The 17,323-nt window shown below is 35.5% G+C and overlaps 2 protein-coding genes across 2 annotated transcripts in view; one reads left to right on the forward strand and one right to left on the reverse strand.

The window, feature by feature from the left end:
• The window catches only part of LOC106872000 (uncharacterized), a 42,921-nt gene extending 27,573 nt beyond the window's left edge, over positions 1 to 15,348 (reverse strand). Inside the window, exon 1 of the mRNA XM_014918797.2 lies at positions 14,786 to 15,348. Within this exon, the coding sequence (XP_014774283.1) occupies positions 14,786 to 15,005 (220 nt within the window). The 5' untranslated portion in view covers positions 15,006 to 15,348. The remainder of the gene's footprint in view (positions 1 to 14,785) is intronic.
• A 7-nt stretch (positions 15,349 to 15,355) lies between these two features.
• LOC106872005 (GSK3-beta interaction protein) lies at positions 15,356 to 15,751 on the forward strand. The gene has a single exon (XM_052966794.1). The coding sequence runs from the start codon at positions 15,356 to 15,358 to the stop codon at positions 15,749 to 15,751; it is 396 nt and encodes a 131-aa protein (XP_052822754.1).
• The last annotated feature ends 1,572 nt before the right edge of the window (positions 15,752 to 17,323 follow it).

The following is a 17,323-nucleotide window of genomic DNA, read 5'->3' on the forward strand; positions in this document are numbered from 1 at the left end:
GTTAACAGCACCATCTGAGCAAGATCACTGCCAGAGCAACGGTCTCGCTTCTGTGCCGGTGGCACATAAAAAGCACCATTTGAGCGCGATCGTTTCCACCTTCACCTTACTGGCACTTGTGCCAGTGGCATGTGAACAAAACATTGGACTGACTCCTGTGCAGGTGGCACGTAACAAACACCATTTGAGTGTGGCTGTTGCCAGTACTGCTGGACTGGCCCTCAAGCCAGTGACACGTAAAAAGCCCCCAGTACACTCTCGGAGTGGTTGGCGTTAGGAAGGGCATCCAGTTGTAGAAACTCTGCCAGATCAGATTGGAGTCTGGTGTAGCCATCTTGTGCGCCAGTCCCCATTCAAATCATCCAACCCATGCTAGCATGGAAAGCGGACATTAAATGATGATGATTAAACATTCTAAAATACTATTTTAAAAAAGGTAAAATCAGACAGAACTTATGGGATGACCATGGAAAGCGGATGTTAAATGATGATGATGATGATGATGATAATTTGTTGAAAATTTACCTCAACAAAATCTGAGGCTGTAGCAGAAGACACTTGCTGAAGGACTCATGCAGTGAGACTGAACCTGAAACCCTGAGGTTGGGAAGCCCAGCCATGTCTGTTTTATCCACACAGCATGCTGTATACCTCACCACACACACAAAAATAATTTTTTACACCAAACATACTCTTTGTCCTTAAATAAGCCGAAAAAGATCAATAACTAATCTTTTTCTATGTATCAATAATTTAGATATTATATGTTTAAATCCTGCTCAAAACATCTTATGAAAACTAAAAAGTTCAAAGTTAGTCTCAGAGCCTAAAGGGTCTTAATCAGTTAAGTTAGGATTAGGGTTAGGGTTCCTTCAAATTTTAACCCTTTTATTACCATACTTCTGTTGAGATGCTCTATGTTTCTTTCAATTAATTTTAAATATAACAAAGAATTTAGTAAAATAACTTAGTTATCATTGAGCTAGTGTTAGGAACATCAATAGTGACTAAGGTTTGGTGGAAGATTTTAATTCAGAACTTTTGAAAACAAGACATTTGTACCAGAGCCAGAGACGGTTTCAGGTGGGTTGATATCAAAAGGCTTAAACAATATTATTGATTCCTAGCTGCCTTCTAAAACCAGTTTCACTGAACCTTTCTCCAATTTAGTTTATATGCTTATCTAGATAGATGTTAAGAAACTAATTCTTTTTCATTTCCAGTAGATCGTCTGCATTTACTGCATATCACCCAATCCATGCCTCTCACATAGTCTCTCTTTGTGCTAAATGAAATTAAATTCAGCCTATATAAACATAGCTTAGTTGCAATGTGAAAGAGTTTCTGTGCCAGAACTCTAGGGATGTAATTATGTTATGGATGCTGAACCAAATATTCTTCATCAGTCTTGGGTCACAGAAACTTTCACAGTAAGAAAAAAATCATAATTTCATTAACCAGAATCCTTAATCTTTGTACATATATATATATATATATATGTATGTATATATATATATAACTACTGCGAGTAGTAAGTTTATTTAAGTGACCTAGTTAGTTAGACAATGCTGGTAGTGAGTAGTGAAGTTATGTGACTTGGAGTCTCTCTCTCTCTCTCTCTCTCTCTGACTTTCTCTCTCCCTCACAAACTGTTAGATGTATCTGAAGTGTCACATAATACTGTACTGCTGTAAAAGATAGATCAGTAAAGGTTAGACAAGGGATAAATACTTTGAGTCATTGAATTGGGAGAGTATATCATAATTGTTTATGAATTGATGTTCCGCCCTACACACCAACAGATAATCAGGCACTCCTGTTGGTTCACTTGAGAACTTAACATTTTATTAAAAGGTCTCTCAAACAGTACTTTTAATACTTATTCTTTCTTAGTGTAGTATTAGTAGTAGTAGCAGCAACAGCAGCAGCACAAATATAAACATTCGATGCAAGTACACAGACAAAAACAAACTTACTCATGTAAGGCAAAATGCATATGATAAACAATGCAATATAATACATATACATAGATGTGCAGTCACTAATTTATCCATAATTGAAAAAATATAAACACATACATAGAAATATAGGTGCAGGCATGACTGTGGTTAAGAAGTTTGCATCCCACCCACATAGTTTCAGGTTCAGTCCTGTTCTATGGTACCTTGGGCAAGTGTCTTCTGCTATAGCCCTGGGCGGACCAAAGCCTTGTGAGTGGATTTAGTAGAGGGAAACTGAAAGAAGACCCTTGTGCGTGTGTGTGTGTGTGCATGCGCGCATGTGATTGTGTTTCCTCTTTTTACATAGTTGTAAATGAATGTCAGTCATACAAGGGATGTCATTCATTTCCAATGTCCTGTGAAAATATGTCTGGCCATAGAAAAATATTACTTTATTTGAAAACAGATGAGGCTAGGCAACACGAGGCGCATGCAGCCATAGAAAATCTACCACAATAGACTCTGTCTGAGCCATACAAGCAAGGAATAGTGGACATCAAAATGATGATGAAATGATTTATATCTATGATGAACTCTACTGTTTAGAACAAAATATGAGCATTCAGTTGTTTGATCAAATAAACAACCTACTCACTGAATTAGTATGCAAACTATATGGAACATACACCAACCAGCTCAGAAAGATACAGAACATCAGTTGGAGATCACACTCAACACTTAGTAACATCTACAGAAATCTGATATCAATATCCCTCAAGCTAAAGCAGAAATGGCTACAATTTGATGGCCACTGTCATCGAGCAGAGAAAGAGGTTATCTCATCCCTGCTCCTATGGTATTCCTATGGAAGTGTTTTCTCCAGGAAACTGGCATTTTCAAATACTATATTTTGGGACTCAAGGCTAGATATTAAAGATCTGAACACAGCAATGCAGGACCATGTAGTATGGGATTGTCAATGGCATTCCGACCAAGCATAGGTTGATTGAAGGATGATGATAAGTATGCAAAATGGCTGAGTATCCCACAGACATGCAGATTTCATTAGCTTTTGTTCCTTTTGGGATTTGGCAAGCAATAGACTGCTCTGGAATATCTTTCCAATGCAACCATAAGACTCAAGGAAACAAATTTAGCTTCTTTCCAAACCCTAATATCATAGTAGACTGCCCTCTGCTCCACAGTGAGTTTGTGTTCACTGTTATTTACAGATACTGTTCACATTATATGAAGTGTCTTAAAATTTCTGTAGCTAGACTTTTGCCTTCAGTGTAGTTAGGTCAAGGGAGATCATATTTTTGAAATCCTTGACCATTTATGCCTTTGAGCTTGTCAATGAAATCTACATGATAGATTTCATTCTGTTTTCATACTGAGGTGCATCTGTTGAGCTTGATGCTTGAAATCTTTGACAAAGTCATCATGATACTTGAGCCAAAGCTGAAACAAGATTGGCTGGTTCATAATGTTCTAACAGGATGGTGAAAGGAAAGATAGGATGGTTGAAATACAGAAACTTTTATGTTGCATTCCATCGTGACCATTCTCCAGCAATCTAAATATAAACATGTTTCTCTGTGGATGATCTAAATTTTGCCAGGTACTTTTCATCAATCTTGAAATGAACTTGAACCTCACACTTTAAAGAGAAGGGATTTTGAACAATGCATTCATTGTTTATGGTATACTCCCTTCCAATGGTGCAATAAAAAAAGGGTACCTTACTTTTTTTGTCTCCATTGCATCTTGTTCCTGATGGTACAGCAATGTTTTTGCAAAGCTATCATACTTGCAGAGCTTAAATCTATAAGTGTATTGTCCCTTAGACCAGGGGTTTTCAAACTTTTTGACTTGCGGACCCCTTTATATTTCAGACTTTACCTTATAAACGCTTACGAAATTTATACATAAATATTTGCTTAAAATAACATATATTTTTACATTTATTTATTTAACAGTATTTAACAAATAGGTTTATTGCCAATTAAAAGATTTCGATTAAAAAACACATATAAAGTCAAATTGCCCATAAAAAGTATTTGCTGTCCACGGACCCCCTGTCTTATCGTTGCGGACACAGTTTGAAAACCCCTGCCTTAGACAATGCTTGCTGTACAGCAGTCATTTGAGTGAAGTAAACCTGGCCATTTTCCAAGTGGACAGCAAGTTGTTGAATCCTGATACACCTTCAAGTAGGGAAGACAAAAAAGTACCAGAAAGCCTCATTGTTGCTAATCCCTTGATGGAATTCACCATAATTCCTCTTCTTCATCGTTGAATGTCCACCTTCCATGCTAGCATGGGTGGGATGGTGTCACGAGAGCCGGCCAGGCAGAAGCCTGCACCAGATTTCTGTGACTGTTTTGGTAGGATTTCTACAGCTGGATGCTCTTCCTAACACCAACCACTCAGCAGAGTGGACTTAGTGCTTTTTACATGGCACAAGCACAGATGAGATCAGTTTTGGCAAGATTTTTATAGCTGGATGCCCTTCCGAACACCAACCACTTTACAGTGTGGACTGGGTGCTTTTAAGTGGCACTTGCACTGAAAGAGTCATCAAGTACTTGCAAGAAAAAAAAAAAAACTTTCAAGAGAGAAGGAGGCATTGGAGGAGGTGATCTTGTGTTGGATGATGAAAGGTTATAGGTGTCTTGCTGTAGAGGAAGTATAAGGTTACCTGACTGAAGGGAGAGAGAGATCAGGAATGAAGACAGAAACAGGTGCACTACCACAAAGGAAATACACAGTTACCCAACCTCAAGGAAATGCAGGAGAAGGAGATTATTATTAATACTTCTTTTTGACACAGTTGAGCTTGAAATCTGTGAGTTCTTTAGTCATATACTCATAATATACAAACAAAAATTTAACTATTACTACTCCTGCTACTTTACCATTAATAACAATAATCTTAATAATATCAGGTCATCTCATAAGTTCTGTCCGAATTTTGAATAAAGAAAACAAGTGATCAAATGTTATATTTAATTGAAATTTAATGATCAATGTACCTTCCCTGATTATCTATGACTTCCTTCCATCTATTTACAAGCTTTTTAATCCCATTAATGTAAAACTCTTTTGGTTTCAAAGCGAAGAACTCTGAAATGTCAGTTTCGACCTCCTCCTGGCTTGCGAAAATTATGTCCCCCCAAATGATTCTGTAAACTACCTTTAACCCTTTAGCATTTGGATTATTCTGTTAAATATAATGCTTATTTATTCACATTATTTTGAATTAATCATGCATTATCTTGTAGCTTTCAGATTTCAGCAACGTTACTGTTTATATTTAGAATGACAAATGCTGGGTAGATGTGAGAGGCTGGATCTGGCCAGTTTGAACATAAAATAGGAAGAATATTTGGGCCAGATACAGCTGGATTAAATGCTAATGAGTTAATGTATCATGCTTGCCATCATGCAGCTATTAAAGCTAAAGAATAAGGCTGCAGTCATTGAGCAACACACTACTTGGCCAAGTAAATAGTATGTGTAATGGCACTTATTTAGTTATTCAAAAAATTAGAATGAAAGTTATTAAACGAAAAGAAAGTGTCCTTGGCACAGGAATTATATGTTTATTCCAATAGTTGACCTTTCTTCTGAAGGTGACAAGTTTGCATTTACACAAATAAGAAAATGGTACCCAATTAAATAACAACGGTAATGACAATAAGTATATTACAAAGACAAACATTTTAAAAAAATTGCACTGATTTACCAAAAGTCAGTATCCATACATGGTGAAATATATGTTGCTTATCTAGGGTATCAGAAAGGTTTCTTTTAGGTTTGGATATATTCATAGTATGAAAAAAAAAAAAAAAAAAAATTTGTGTACAAAGAAGTTTTAAAATAAGAATATATAGTTTTAGTTTAAAACAGCATTTTCTGTATGCAGGAAATTAGGTCACAAATTTTAAAATAAACAAAATATTTTTTAAAGATAAACTTAATACACACACATACACACATCCATCCAGCAACAGCTGCTACTACTATCAATTTAAACTTCCATTTTTCCATATTTGTATGGGTCAGGTGAAATTTATCAAGGCAAATTTTCAATGAGTAGAGACCTTCCTGTCACTAACATTCACCTGTTTCTAAACAAGGTAATATTTTACCAAGGCTGGACATGTTTTCATAAAAGATTGGAAGTAAATGACACTGCTTGTATGACAGTGATGCTTGCTTATAACTTTAATCCAATGTCAAGATAAGGATTCACAAATACACATATATATACATATAAGTATATGACAAGCTTCTTTCAGTTTCCATCAATCAAATTCAATCACAAGGCTTTGGTTAGCCCAAAGCCTTCTAGTAGCAGAAGCCTGAACTACAAAGGGCTTGTCCCACAGAGAATGTTTCCGGTTACTTTTGGGTACCTCCTTGTATAAACCATTTGTGAGGCAGTTGTACACTTGCTGGTCTTTAAATGCCAAACTGTTGCTGTATATGTTTCTGATGCAATAGAAGTGTTTGGATTTGACAGTACCTCCCATTCCTTTTGTATTTCTCTCTTTTATGCCAAAGGTTGAAACAAGAGTTTTGTAAATATTCCCCATATCTATCATACTATATTATTCCAGTTTCAAAGAGTAAACATGTAACTTATTCCCAGCAATTAAGGTCTTTGATTTTACAAAAAGCATTCACCAAAGAAATTTAAAGTAATTTCTACAGCCGATAAGTAAAACCTCGGCTGTTAAGAGACAGAGCTGAGCAGTAGTCCAACCAATTCAACCGAAATATAGAATTCCCAGAGTGGAAAGAAAAAGGAGGCTGAACTAGAAAGAAGAAATATGAGAGTTAAGAAAAAAGCAGAAAAAGAAAACAAGGTAGAAACAGCAACAGTGGTTGAGACAGTCAATAGAGAGAAATCAAAGAATAGAACTTAAGTAGAAAGAGACACAAATAGAATGATAGCTAGATTTAGATATGTTTGGACAACTGATAAATATATAACAGATTGGTTGCTAGGAACCACAAAACATCATATGACAGGTAAAGCTCACAAGAGACATTAAATCTAAAGGTCAAAGTTCACATGTACTATGGATAAACACTTCAATTTCAAATAAGAAACTGACAAGCAGTGCTTGTTGGAAGAGTATGAGTAATGATGACAGTAGAAGGAACTTTTTGACAAAAGACAAAATAGCTGTGTGGTTTTAAGAAATTTTAAACCAGGATTCTAGGTTTGATCCCATTACACTGCACCTTGAGCTAAACTTCTGAACAGAGTTTGGTAGACAGAAACTTTGCAGAATTGTGTTATGTATATACACTTTTTTTATCTTTTATTTGTTCCAGTCACCAAACTGTGGCCATGCTGGAGTACTACTTTGATGGATTTAGTCAAACAAATTGACCCCAGTGTTTATTTTTTTAAAAGCCTGGTACTTATTCTATCAGTTTCTTTTGCTGACCTGCTAAGTTACAAAGATGTAAACAAACCATCACTGGCTGTCAAGTGCTGCTGGAGGGACAAACACACAGATATATACATTTACACAAACCACAGTCTTCTTTCAGTTTCCATCTACCAAATCCACCCATAAGACTTTGCTTGGCCTAGGGCTGTAGTAGAGCTGAACACAAGATCACATGGTTACAAAGCTAGCTACAGGAAAATTCATTCTTCTGACTTCCCCGGGAAAAGTGATGTGAGCACAGAAACAAAATTTTGTCATATGTGAGAATTGTAAAATATTTTCTTTACTATGGTGTGTCAGATATTTCACTGTTTTATTTCTTAACAAGATACTAATGTAGTAAGCTAAAATCATTGATAAATTACTTATAACTAGTGAGACCTGTGAATATTTCATGGAATTAATGGTAAATTTAATGGGTTATTTCTGAAAACTTTATCCAAAAAAACCTGAAAGCATAGCCTATGTTGCGTCTGTATGGAAAGATAGTCGCTCATCTGATAGGTGATGTAAAAAAACATAGTTCAATTAAAAAAAAAATACCCTTTTCACTATCTAATCACCACCACCACTTCCAACTCCATCTCCACCACCTCTCTCTCTGCCTTTTTTTAACCTCATCATCAGAACATCACCCCTCTGCTAAAATCATTACATTCCCCCTACCTCACCTCATGGATGCTTCTCTCTCTCTTTTTCTGTCTCACTCTTCGCTTTATCCTCTTTTTCTGTTTCCTTTTTCTTTCTCTTCAACTAATCATGTGAAAGCATTACAATTACATTCCCTCTACCTCATGTCATGGACATTTCTCTTTCTCTCCCTTTTTCTCTAATCATGTGAAAGCGTTATGAACGGGCTAAGTAATGTTAGTTAAGATTAGTTAAGGTGCACTCTAGTGTGTTTTATAATCATACACACATGCATGTGTGTATGTTTGTATATACCAATGTAAGACAGCACGTATCCCTTTACATCAAAAGGTAACTCAGACACTCAATAAACAAAAACTGATAAAATAAATATTAGGGTGAGTATGATTGACCAAAACCATTGAAAGCAAGACTTTAGCTTGGCAACAGTCAAATGGCTGAGTGTAGTAAAAGACTCATCATCATCACTATAGCCTCATCAAAGACTGGCCTATGAATGTGTTCTGGTCACATTCTTAGCAATAGTATTCTGCTAATTCCTCCTTCAAGTCTTCCTGTAACTGCCATTGTGCTATTTGGTGTGCAAGAAATACTTTTTTTTTTACGTCAGTAAAGAAGACATTGCAAGTGAGATGTGTTGATTGTCTCAAACAACTAGAACATACAGCAAGTTTAAAGAGAAAGTTAAGGTGACAGATAATTATAGTCAACATTATTGATTCTAGTACCTGAACTGGTTAGACAGAAACTAGAGTTATAGAGAAATATGAAATTCTCAGTATGGAATATAAAATACAAAACTATTAGTTTCATATTTCATTTCACTAATGAAACTAATTTACTAAAGAAATTAAGTGTAGACAAATGACTCGTTAAGAGAACTAGGTGTTGACCAGGGTTGGCCAACCTGAGGCCCACAGATTTTTTTTTTGTGGCCCACTTGATACTTTCTTGAAATGGGTTTATTTAAACAAACATTTTAAAAATTTTATCAAAAATTGAAGATTGTGATGAAAAGTAAAAAAGAACACCATTTTGAGCATGGCCATTGCCAGTACCGCCTGACTGGCCTTCGTGCCGGTGGGATGTAAAAGCACCCACTACACTCTCGGAGTGGTTGACATTAGGAAGGGAAAATCAGATTGGAGCCTGGTGTAGACATCTGGCTCACCAGTCCTCAGTCAAATTGTCCAACCCATGCTAGCATGGAAAGTGGACGTTAAATGATGATGATGACTACTGTTTTTGCAACGATAATATTTCATGTTGAATCAACAATCATTCATTCGTTATTGTAATAATAGCATGAGAATAAGTCCATAAAGTATACATGCGGCCCTAAAAGACTTTCTGTGATTAAAGTAGCCTGCAATGTAATTCGAGTTGGCTAGGCCTGGTGTAGACAAATACCTTGTGAGCTGTATAAACTATGTACAAAGGTGTAGTAGGTAAAGCGAGTCAACATTGTGTTTAGTGACAAATTTAGCATAATGGCAGGAGTCTATCAAGGCTTAGTCCTCAGTCCTCTCCTCATAGTCCTACTGTTTATCAGAAAGGAGTTTAACATTGGCTGCCATAGGAACTCCCATGTGCTGATGGTCTAGTTCTCATAACTGAATCTATAGTGAAATTTAGAATCAAGAGGCCTCAAGGTGTTAGAGATATTATTATGTAAGAAAGAAGACAAGACCTTGGTATTTGCAAGGAAATGGCTTTGCTTCATATGCAGAAAAAGAGTAGGTATAAATTCTATATACTGAACACAATGTAAATTATGGACACACAAAAAACGTAGTGGAATCACAGGTAGGCCAGTAAAGAAAGTAAGCTTTGTACGTGGCAGATGCACTGAAGCAATACATATTAGAAGCACACAAAAAATAGATTTACTTATATGCCAGGTTGTCTCATTAGAAGTGGTTCATAACTCCTGTTATCTAGGAGACATAATTAGCAGGGAAGATAGTTATACAGAAAGTATGTATTGTAGCCACAGTAAAAATGGTTGGAAAAAGTTCAAGGACTTATTACCACTGCTGGAAATAAAGGCCTTTTACTTCAGAGTAAAGGATAGAATGTGTGACACCTACGTTAGAACAGCAATGTTACATGATAGCAAAATATAGGCTTAGAATGAAGAAGACTTGTAAAGACTAGAAAGAAATGAAACCAGCATGTTTTGATGGGTATGAATGTTAGTGTGTATGGACACTAGAGTACAAATAAGCTACATGAAAAACTGGGTATAAGATTGAGTATTGTGTGCAAGAGAGGAGGGTGCACAGGTACAGGCATGTAATGTATATTGGGGAGATAACAAAGGACTATGCTAGGCTACAAAAGAACCATTCACCCATGACAAAACTGCCTTCTCACTTTATATTCCTCATGCTGAACTTCATGTATCTATTACTCACTCCCCACTTCATGACTTCCATTTATTCATCACTCCTAGCTCTCTATCTCTTATCTTGCCACAACCTGTACAGACTGCATCAGCCACTTTACTTCATTCTGACACCCCTATTCTTCTCTCAGTCAATATATAAGAGACTGCATTGAAAAGTCAGAGACTACCCACCCTATACACTCTAGCTTCACCTTGCTGTACTACAGCCAGCAGCACTCTCACTCCTCTGGGTTACCTCTATTGTCACTTAACTCCAATTCTTGCCTTTATCTCACCATCTACACTTACCTTTGTTCACCCTATCTATTGCCAATAATACTGCTTTACTGACTCTACCCTCTAACATCTCTTTGTCTTTCCCAGTATACTCTTGACCTTTCCATTCTTACATCCACTCCAACCCTTCTGATGTCTTGCTCCTCTTCTCTCTCCTATGTTCTTCTTAGACCACTTGAGCAAATGAACACATCCTGGGCTATTAGATATTCTCTACACTTACAGTCCTATAACCTCCTCTCAATCACCCATTTCTGACCTTTCTGCTGTCATTGCACCCTTTCCTATCTCCTTAGGTTACTGAGTACTCTAGTGCAGGTGCTATAAGAAAATGCACCCAATACACTCTGCAAAGTAGCTGGTGACAGAAACCAAGCCAAATGACACATACAAGCACCAGTCTTTAGTAGTAGTGGCTCTCATAAGAAATGATTCAAACAGTGAAGACCACTCAGTCAACCCATACCAGAATGGAAAGAGGACATAAAATGATAATGGGGCTTCGTGCTGGTGGCACGTAAAAGCACCCACTAGACTCTCGGAGTGGTTGGCGTTAAGAAGGGTATCCAGCTGTAGAAACTCTGCCAAATCAGATTGGAGCCTGGTGTAGCCATCTGGTTTCACCAGTCCTCAGTCAAATCGTCCAACCCATGCTAGCATGGAAAGTGGACGTTAAACGACGATGATGATGATGATGGTGAATAAGCTCCTCTTCTGATATAATAACAAGATATTTTAGTGAAACAGTCAATGCTATACAAGTGAGAAGATTAGATGGATTATAGCTTGATAAGTCAGAGTCCCTACTGCAGTTACTGTGACAAATTTGTACATGCCACATTGAACCTTTATTTACATATTGTATGTTACCTGGTAAATAAAGATGTTCTTTATCAAACTATTTATTGTTATATCTTACATCACAACAATGGTGTCATTGGCAAGCTCTGAATTGGTACTGACTGATCTTGAACTTGTTGAAACATGGTTAAGATGCATTACAGCAACCTTGAGAGCAAAGAAATCAAATGATAGTAAGGAGTGTGGTGGTATCAAGGAGATAATTATTAAAGATCAGTAGGTAGGCTACTAGTAAAGTGTTACTAATGGTTTATCTGAAGTAGCTGATGGATGTGTTTCAATGAATAGAGGAAATGATAGTGTATAATGTGAATCTAAAATAGAAGTTTATCACTGACAGTCAAAATAGGTTTATATCTCTGTGTCAAAAATCCTTTTAAAGTTTTGGCATCAACTTTGTAACAGGCTTTGATATTGTGAGTCCAGTAAACCTGGTCAAATTGAATAAAGAACTGAAGATGATTTAATACAAATGAGACTTATTGAGAGCTTACCTGTATCATATATCTCAAAGATCAAGAATATTGAAATAACTGTATTTGGGAAATATGTCCTTGACACATGAAATTCACACTACAGGAATTGATATTGCATTCTAAGAATTAATATTTATCATAAAGTAGAGATAGAGTTTCCAATGATTATCACTTGAGCAAAATGAATAAATTTTCTCAATACAAATTTTATGGTTATCAACATGCAAAATAAATAAAGAGAAAAATCCTGCATTCGGGAAGATAGATAAATTGCACGACAAAAAAAAAAAAAAAAAATCTACACTCAAAGTTTTGGAGTGTTAAAAAGGAAAGTAAGGAATATGTTCAGCAAATTGATGATAAAAACTCTGACACTAAAACAGATGTAGTGACACTACAAGATGAAGAAAAATCTTTCCATCCTAGCTGAAGCTAAAACTGAATAATTTCAGTTTGGATCTGCAAGTAAATACTTGTAGTTGTTACTTTAATTGTGAGGAACTTTTAAGATAACCAAACTTCTTAAAGGATTTGAACTTGAAATGTAAAAGGCTATAACCAAATACAGTATTATTGTGTTCCAAGTTCTAACGAGTCTACCTATCCACCGTGTCACTTCTTTTTACAAGTCGGAGCTGTTGACAAATAAATTAACATAAAATGCTTGAAGAATGAAGGTGGTCTGCAATAATGAAGTTATGTATTTAATCCAACACTCAACATAGATGCCTAGGTGGTCGTTTGACTTTGATCTGCTAGAAATAGAAACAAAATCACACCTTACAATCCTAACGTAGTCCCAAGTACCCCTATAAAGTCGGGGTAATTATGGATGAAATTCTTCTGGTAATGGGTCTGTTCGATCATGGTTAATAAAGAACTACTACAGTAGGAAAAACTAAACAAAAACAAAACGTATAGTTGCAACAAAAAAGTGTCTTTTTGTCCCCCTGTTCATCAAAGATACTGACAACAATAACTGTAAATTGAGTTAAGTCAACGAAGGAGCCTCTGAGCGATCGTTCAAAGCGATGGAAATAGTAACCAATTTCCCCTCAAATCATACACTATTGTCTTACAAAATGACACTTTGGATATGGTCTTGGGTTCCCCGTATATAGGGAAAAGATGGGATAGTCACGGGTGGAATGTTTTTAATCACAGGATTGTTTGATAAGTGCTATCCAGTGTCTAAACGACAACTTCTATATATCGGACCGTCGAAGAAGCCTCTACATGGTTCCTTACCCTGCTAGAAATAGCAAATCTCCTTAAATAGTACATCACGGTCTTAAAACAAGGATATTTGGATACTTTCGACAATGTAGTCATTTATAACACACCCCTCTAAAAAGACAGAATAGCCATGAATGGAATACTTTGATGATAGGTCTGTGTAATCAGTGCTGACATAAGATTAAACTAGTATAGATCTTAAAGAATTATGAATGTTTGTTTGTAAACAAATAAACGCTTATCGCATTATACAACAAAGCTAGTGTCGTTATTTATTCACGTACGTTGCATTCTGTGTTTATATTTTATGAATTAATCACGACCTGTTTTTTTGTGTACATTTTTTTTACTTCTTTTGTGTAGTGCTATCTGTTATTAAAACATTCTTTATCGTCTTGATATATATATATATATATATATATATATATATGATCTTTATATTATAACACCAACTGACTTCAAACGAATTACATGATATCGCATGACAAGAATATCGAGACAAGTGGCAGCGTGTTCTGCTGCTCCCACTATGTTTACCATTGCATCTCAGAGAGGCAAATAATGGAATACGTGAAGTGACCGACCATTTCTAATCACCTTGGCACTCAGTTGGTAGCAGTTAGTTCTACAGAATATTTACACCAATTATCAGAGTTAGAAGAACAATCGAAGAAATAAAAGACTATTATGTAATATATAAACAACGTGCTAATGTTAACATATTCTGTGTTATAAACTGACATTTACCTAAATCGTGGAATTATTTAAATCTAATCAGCGAAAAGATAATGATCATACTGAATATTTAACGAAAATATACGCAATTCACACCGAATGAAATTACTAAGGTAACAAGCATGTTCACAACAACAGTATTTTATCAATGGAATCGCAAGTTTTATAGCTCTGCTAGCTAAAACATGTTCATTGAATAGTTAATATTTGTTCAGTTCTATGTATTTTGATATAACAACTATAATAGTAATAACAACTGTTGTTGTTACTACCAACTCGACAAAATAAATATTCTGAGGCAGCATCGAACAAATTCTGTTTTGAGGTTAAGAATACATTCCATGAAAAAGCTCGACATACACATGCTCACGATGTTGTCAGCGAGGCATTGTCAGAGCTAATAGTATACGGTGGAGGAATGGAGGCATAACTGAAAGAGCCGGTTCTTTTCGTGAGTTGACAACTTTTATTTACTAATCATTTACAACCGAATTTTATAAACAATTATAATCCTTATTCCTAGTAGAACGTCACGGTGGATATAAACTGTTTCAAGCTAGAATCTATACAAAACTACCACAATAATATGGGAATCCAACATGTCTGACTCTCGTTGATTTCTCCCTCCACGACTACTGATAAAAACAAAGAATTCGTTTTGGAAGATAACGACTGAAACAATAACAACAACAGAGTATTGAGTATTGCATAATTATGATTCCATCTTACCGGATATGAAATGATCTGAGCACACCCGGACATATGCATAACTGGTCTCTTTTAAATCTGGTCGATTAATATTAGCTATCCATTGTTCGCGACGTTTTCGCGATCTTTCTCTAGTTTCTTCTCCTTGGTTAGTGATGATGGCTGGCAAACGGTAAAATGAGTTAGCTCTATCGCGATCTGCACGACTTGAACAGCCGTTAACAGCACAAAAGTTAACCATCGCGAGGAATTTCCACTGTCCTCCAGAATGGTGGTAGTGATAGATAATACCGCCAGGAAGAGGGTAAGAATTGTAAACATGACGTCACACATTCATTGAGTCAGACAGAAAAAAATTCGTTTGAGTTGAGGCTGTCTCATACTTTTATTAACTTTCTTAGCATATCTAATTTTCTATGTCATATAATTCCTAAAAAAAGTTTTAAATTCTGTGATCTTGGAGATTTTATTGACTCGACAAACACTTTTCCAAAGTTTTTAACCAGTCTGTGATTTTACTAAACTAAACGAAATTAACTCAAAAGAATCTCTATCAATTTCTAAAACGCCAAAACAATCTTATCTGTTACAATGGCAGACACCGATTCCACTTTGTGCGACGACGAGGAATATACTCTAAAAATTGAGGCAGAGTCAGTTGTAAATGAAATCGCTTATGCTGTGAAATGTGTACAGCTTTCAGATGTCCTTCCCTCGGCCGATAACTTGATCTATCTCAATCTACGCACGAAAGAAAACCAAAAGTATTGCGTACAACTTTCTACAGAAGGTTTTCAAATAGTCGGTCATGATTTCGATAGCCTTGATAATGTCAGTAATGGCAAATATTTTGAGACCATCTACAGTCTCTTGGACAACGTCAGTCCCGAGTACCGAAATTCTTTTGGCGATGTTCTTCTCTCCAAACTGCAAAAAGTACAGGAACAACAACAAGAACAGGTCTCTGAGAAGGACGATCTGCAATGACAAAGACGTAAACGAAAGGCAAAACACCAAACTTTTTCATTTACTAAGTTTGTGATGAAAGATTTCCAAATGTTGACCCGTGTTGGTAATATTATTACGAAATCATTTTAAGAATCGACAAATTTTCAACATGTTCACACACGCGCACATACAGTTGACACCTAAACCCATGTACACACAAAGTTCATAACATGCACGCACGCTGAAATTCAAATGAGCGCACACATCCAAGCATGTTATGCCTCTACTTACTATACCAAGTTAATAAAAACGATAACAACTTCAAATAACCAAGAACAAAACTAATTTGTTGTGTGATGAAGAAGGAAATATTGCTTCCATTACTGAAATAGCATCTGTGCAAAACTTCTTAATCTGTGATTTAATGGACGCGTGGGTCGGAATCGATCTTGGGAAATTTTCAACTATGGCAGGATGTGGAAGAGTAAGAAATAATTTTTACTTTTGAATATATGAGCTTCTATTAGTTAAAAGAGAAAAAAAAATTGATTTGACACACACACACGTATGTATGTATGTGTGTGTGTGTGTGTATGAACACTTACGTTTTTAAATTTGCACCATCTGTGTTTATCAAATAATCAAAAGAAAGTCTGTTTATAGATTTTCTCACATTATTCACATGTGCCTTAGATTTCTTCCAGTTAAGGGGAGGGTCGAGTGAAAGTTTCAACCCCATGACAATGAATGGTGAACTTGTCCTTTCATTTTTGTTTTGTGGATTTTTCTATTATAAAATCAGAACAGAAGACCACCACAAAAATGCAGCCAAATTATTGCAATAATGTAAAGGCATTTACTAATTAGATATACATGTAATTAAATTCCCATAACTTTATATCGAAATTTGTTCAAATGCAATTCTATGCCTTTATATACATATATCTCCCAATATTTTTTTGAAAATGAATTTTTAATAAAGAAAAGGGAAAATTATTTTAAAATTGTATTCTAAACGTTTTTTAAGCTTTACTGCGTTTTGAGGTTTACAATGTTATTTTATTGTATGTTAGCTGTGTGAGCAATGTATAAAAGTTTCTTTAAGGTATAAACTTGTTCGGTACATAATTTTTATTTCAGTAAAAATTAACACTTAAAAATAATATAAAGTGATCATGTCAATATACATCAAACATTCAAATTCTACGTATTTCTTATACGAAATGGACTACGTTAGTTTAACCATGTAGGGTTATTGTTTTTATTATTGTTTGAAAAGTACTGGAATCTTTAGGACACATCCCTTTTCTCTAATGGTCTTTGAAATTACAGAAAGAGTTTGAGCATTTGCTAAGCATTTACTAAGTCCTTGTGTCACTTAAAAAAAAAAAAATTAATATCAATTTATAGAGAGCTTGTAATAATTTTGTGAAATTGTTAATTATTTCAATAGTGCACAAATGAACAGAAATAGTTTCTAATCGTTTAGCAGAGAGTAAAATTCATACGTAAAATATTTGGATGGAATGGAATACCAGTTTAGGTTTGTACATGGGATATGGAAAGAAGTATTTAGAGGAGAATAAATAATTCTAGCATTCATTTAGTCTT

The sequence above is a fragment of the Octopus bimaculoides genome, chromosome 3 (assembly GCF_001194135.2).
Source record: "Octopus bimaculoides isolate UCB-OBI-ISO-001 chromosome 3, ASM119413v2, whole genome shotgun sequence".
Lineage (NCBI taxonomy): Eukaryota > Metazoa > Mollusca > Cephalopoda > Octopoda > Octopodidae > Octopus > Octopus bimaculoides.

Excerpts from the sequence above, each read along its gene's own strand:
- LOC106872005 (XM_052966794.1), top strand. The coding sequence starts at position 15,356 with ATGGCAGACACCGATTCCACTTTGTGCGACGACGAGGAATATACTCTA.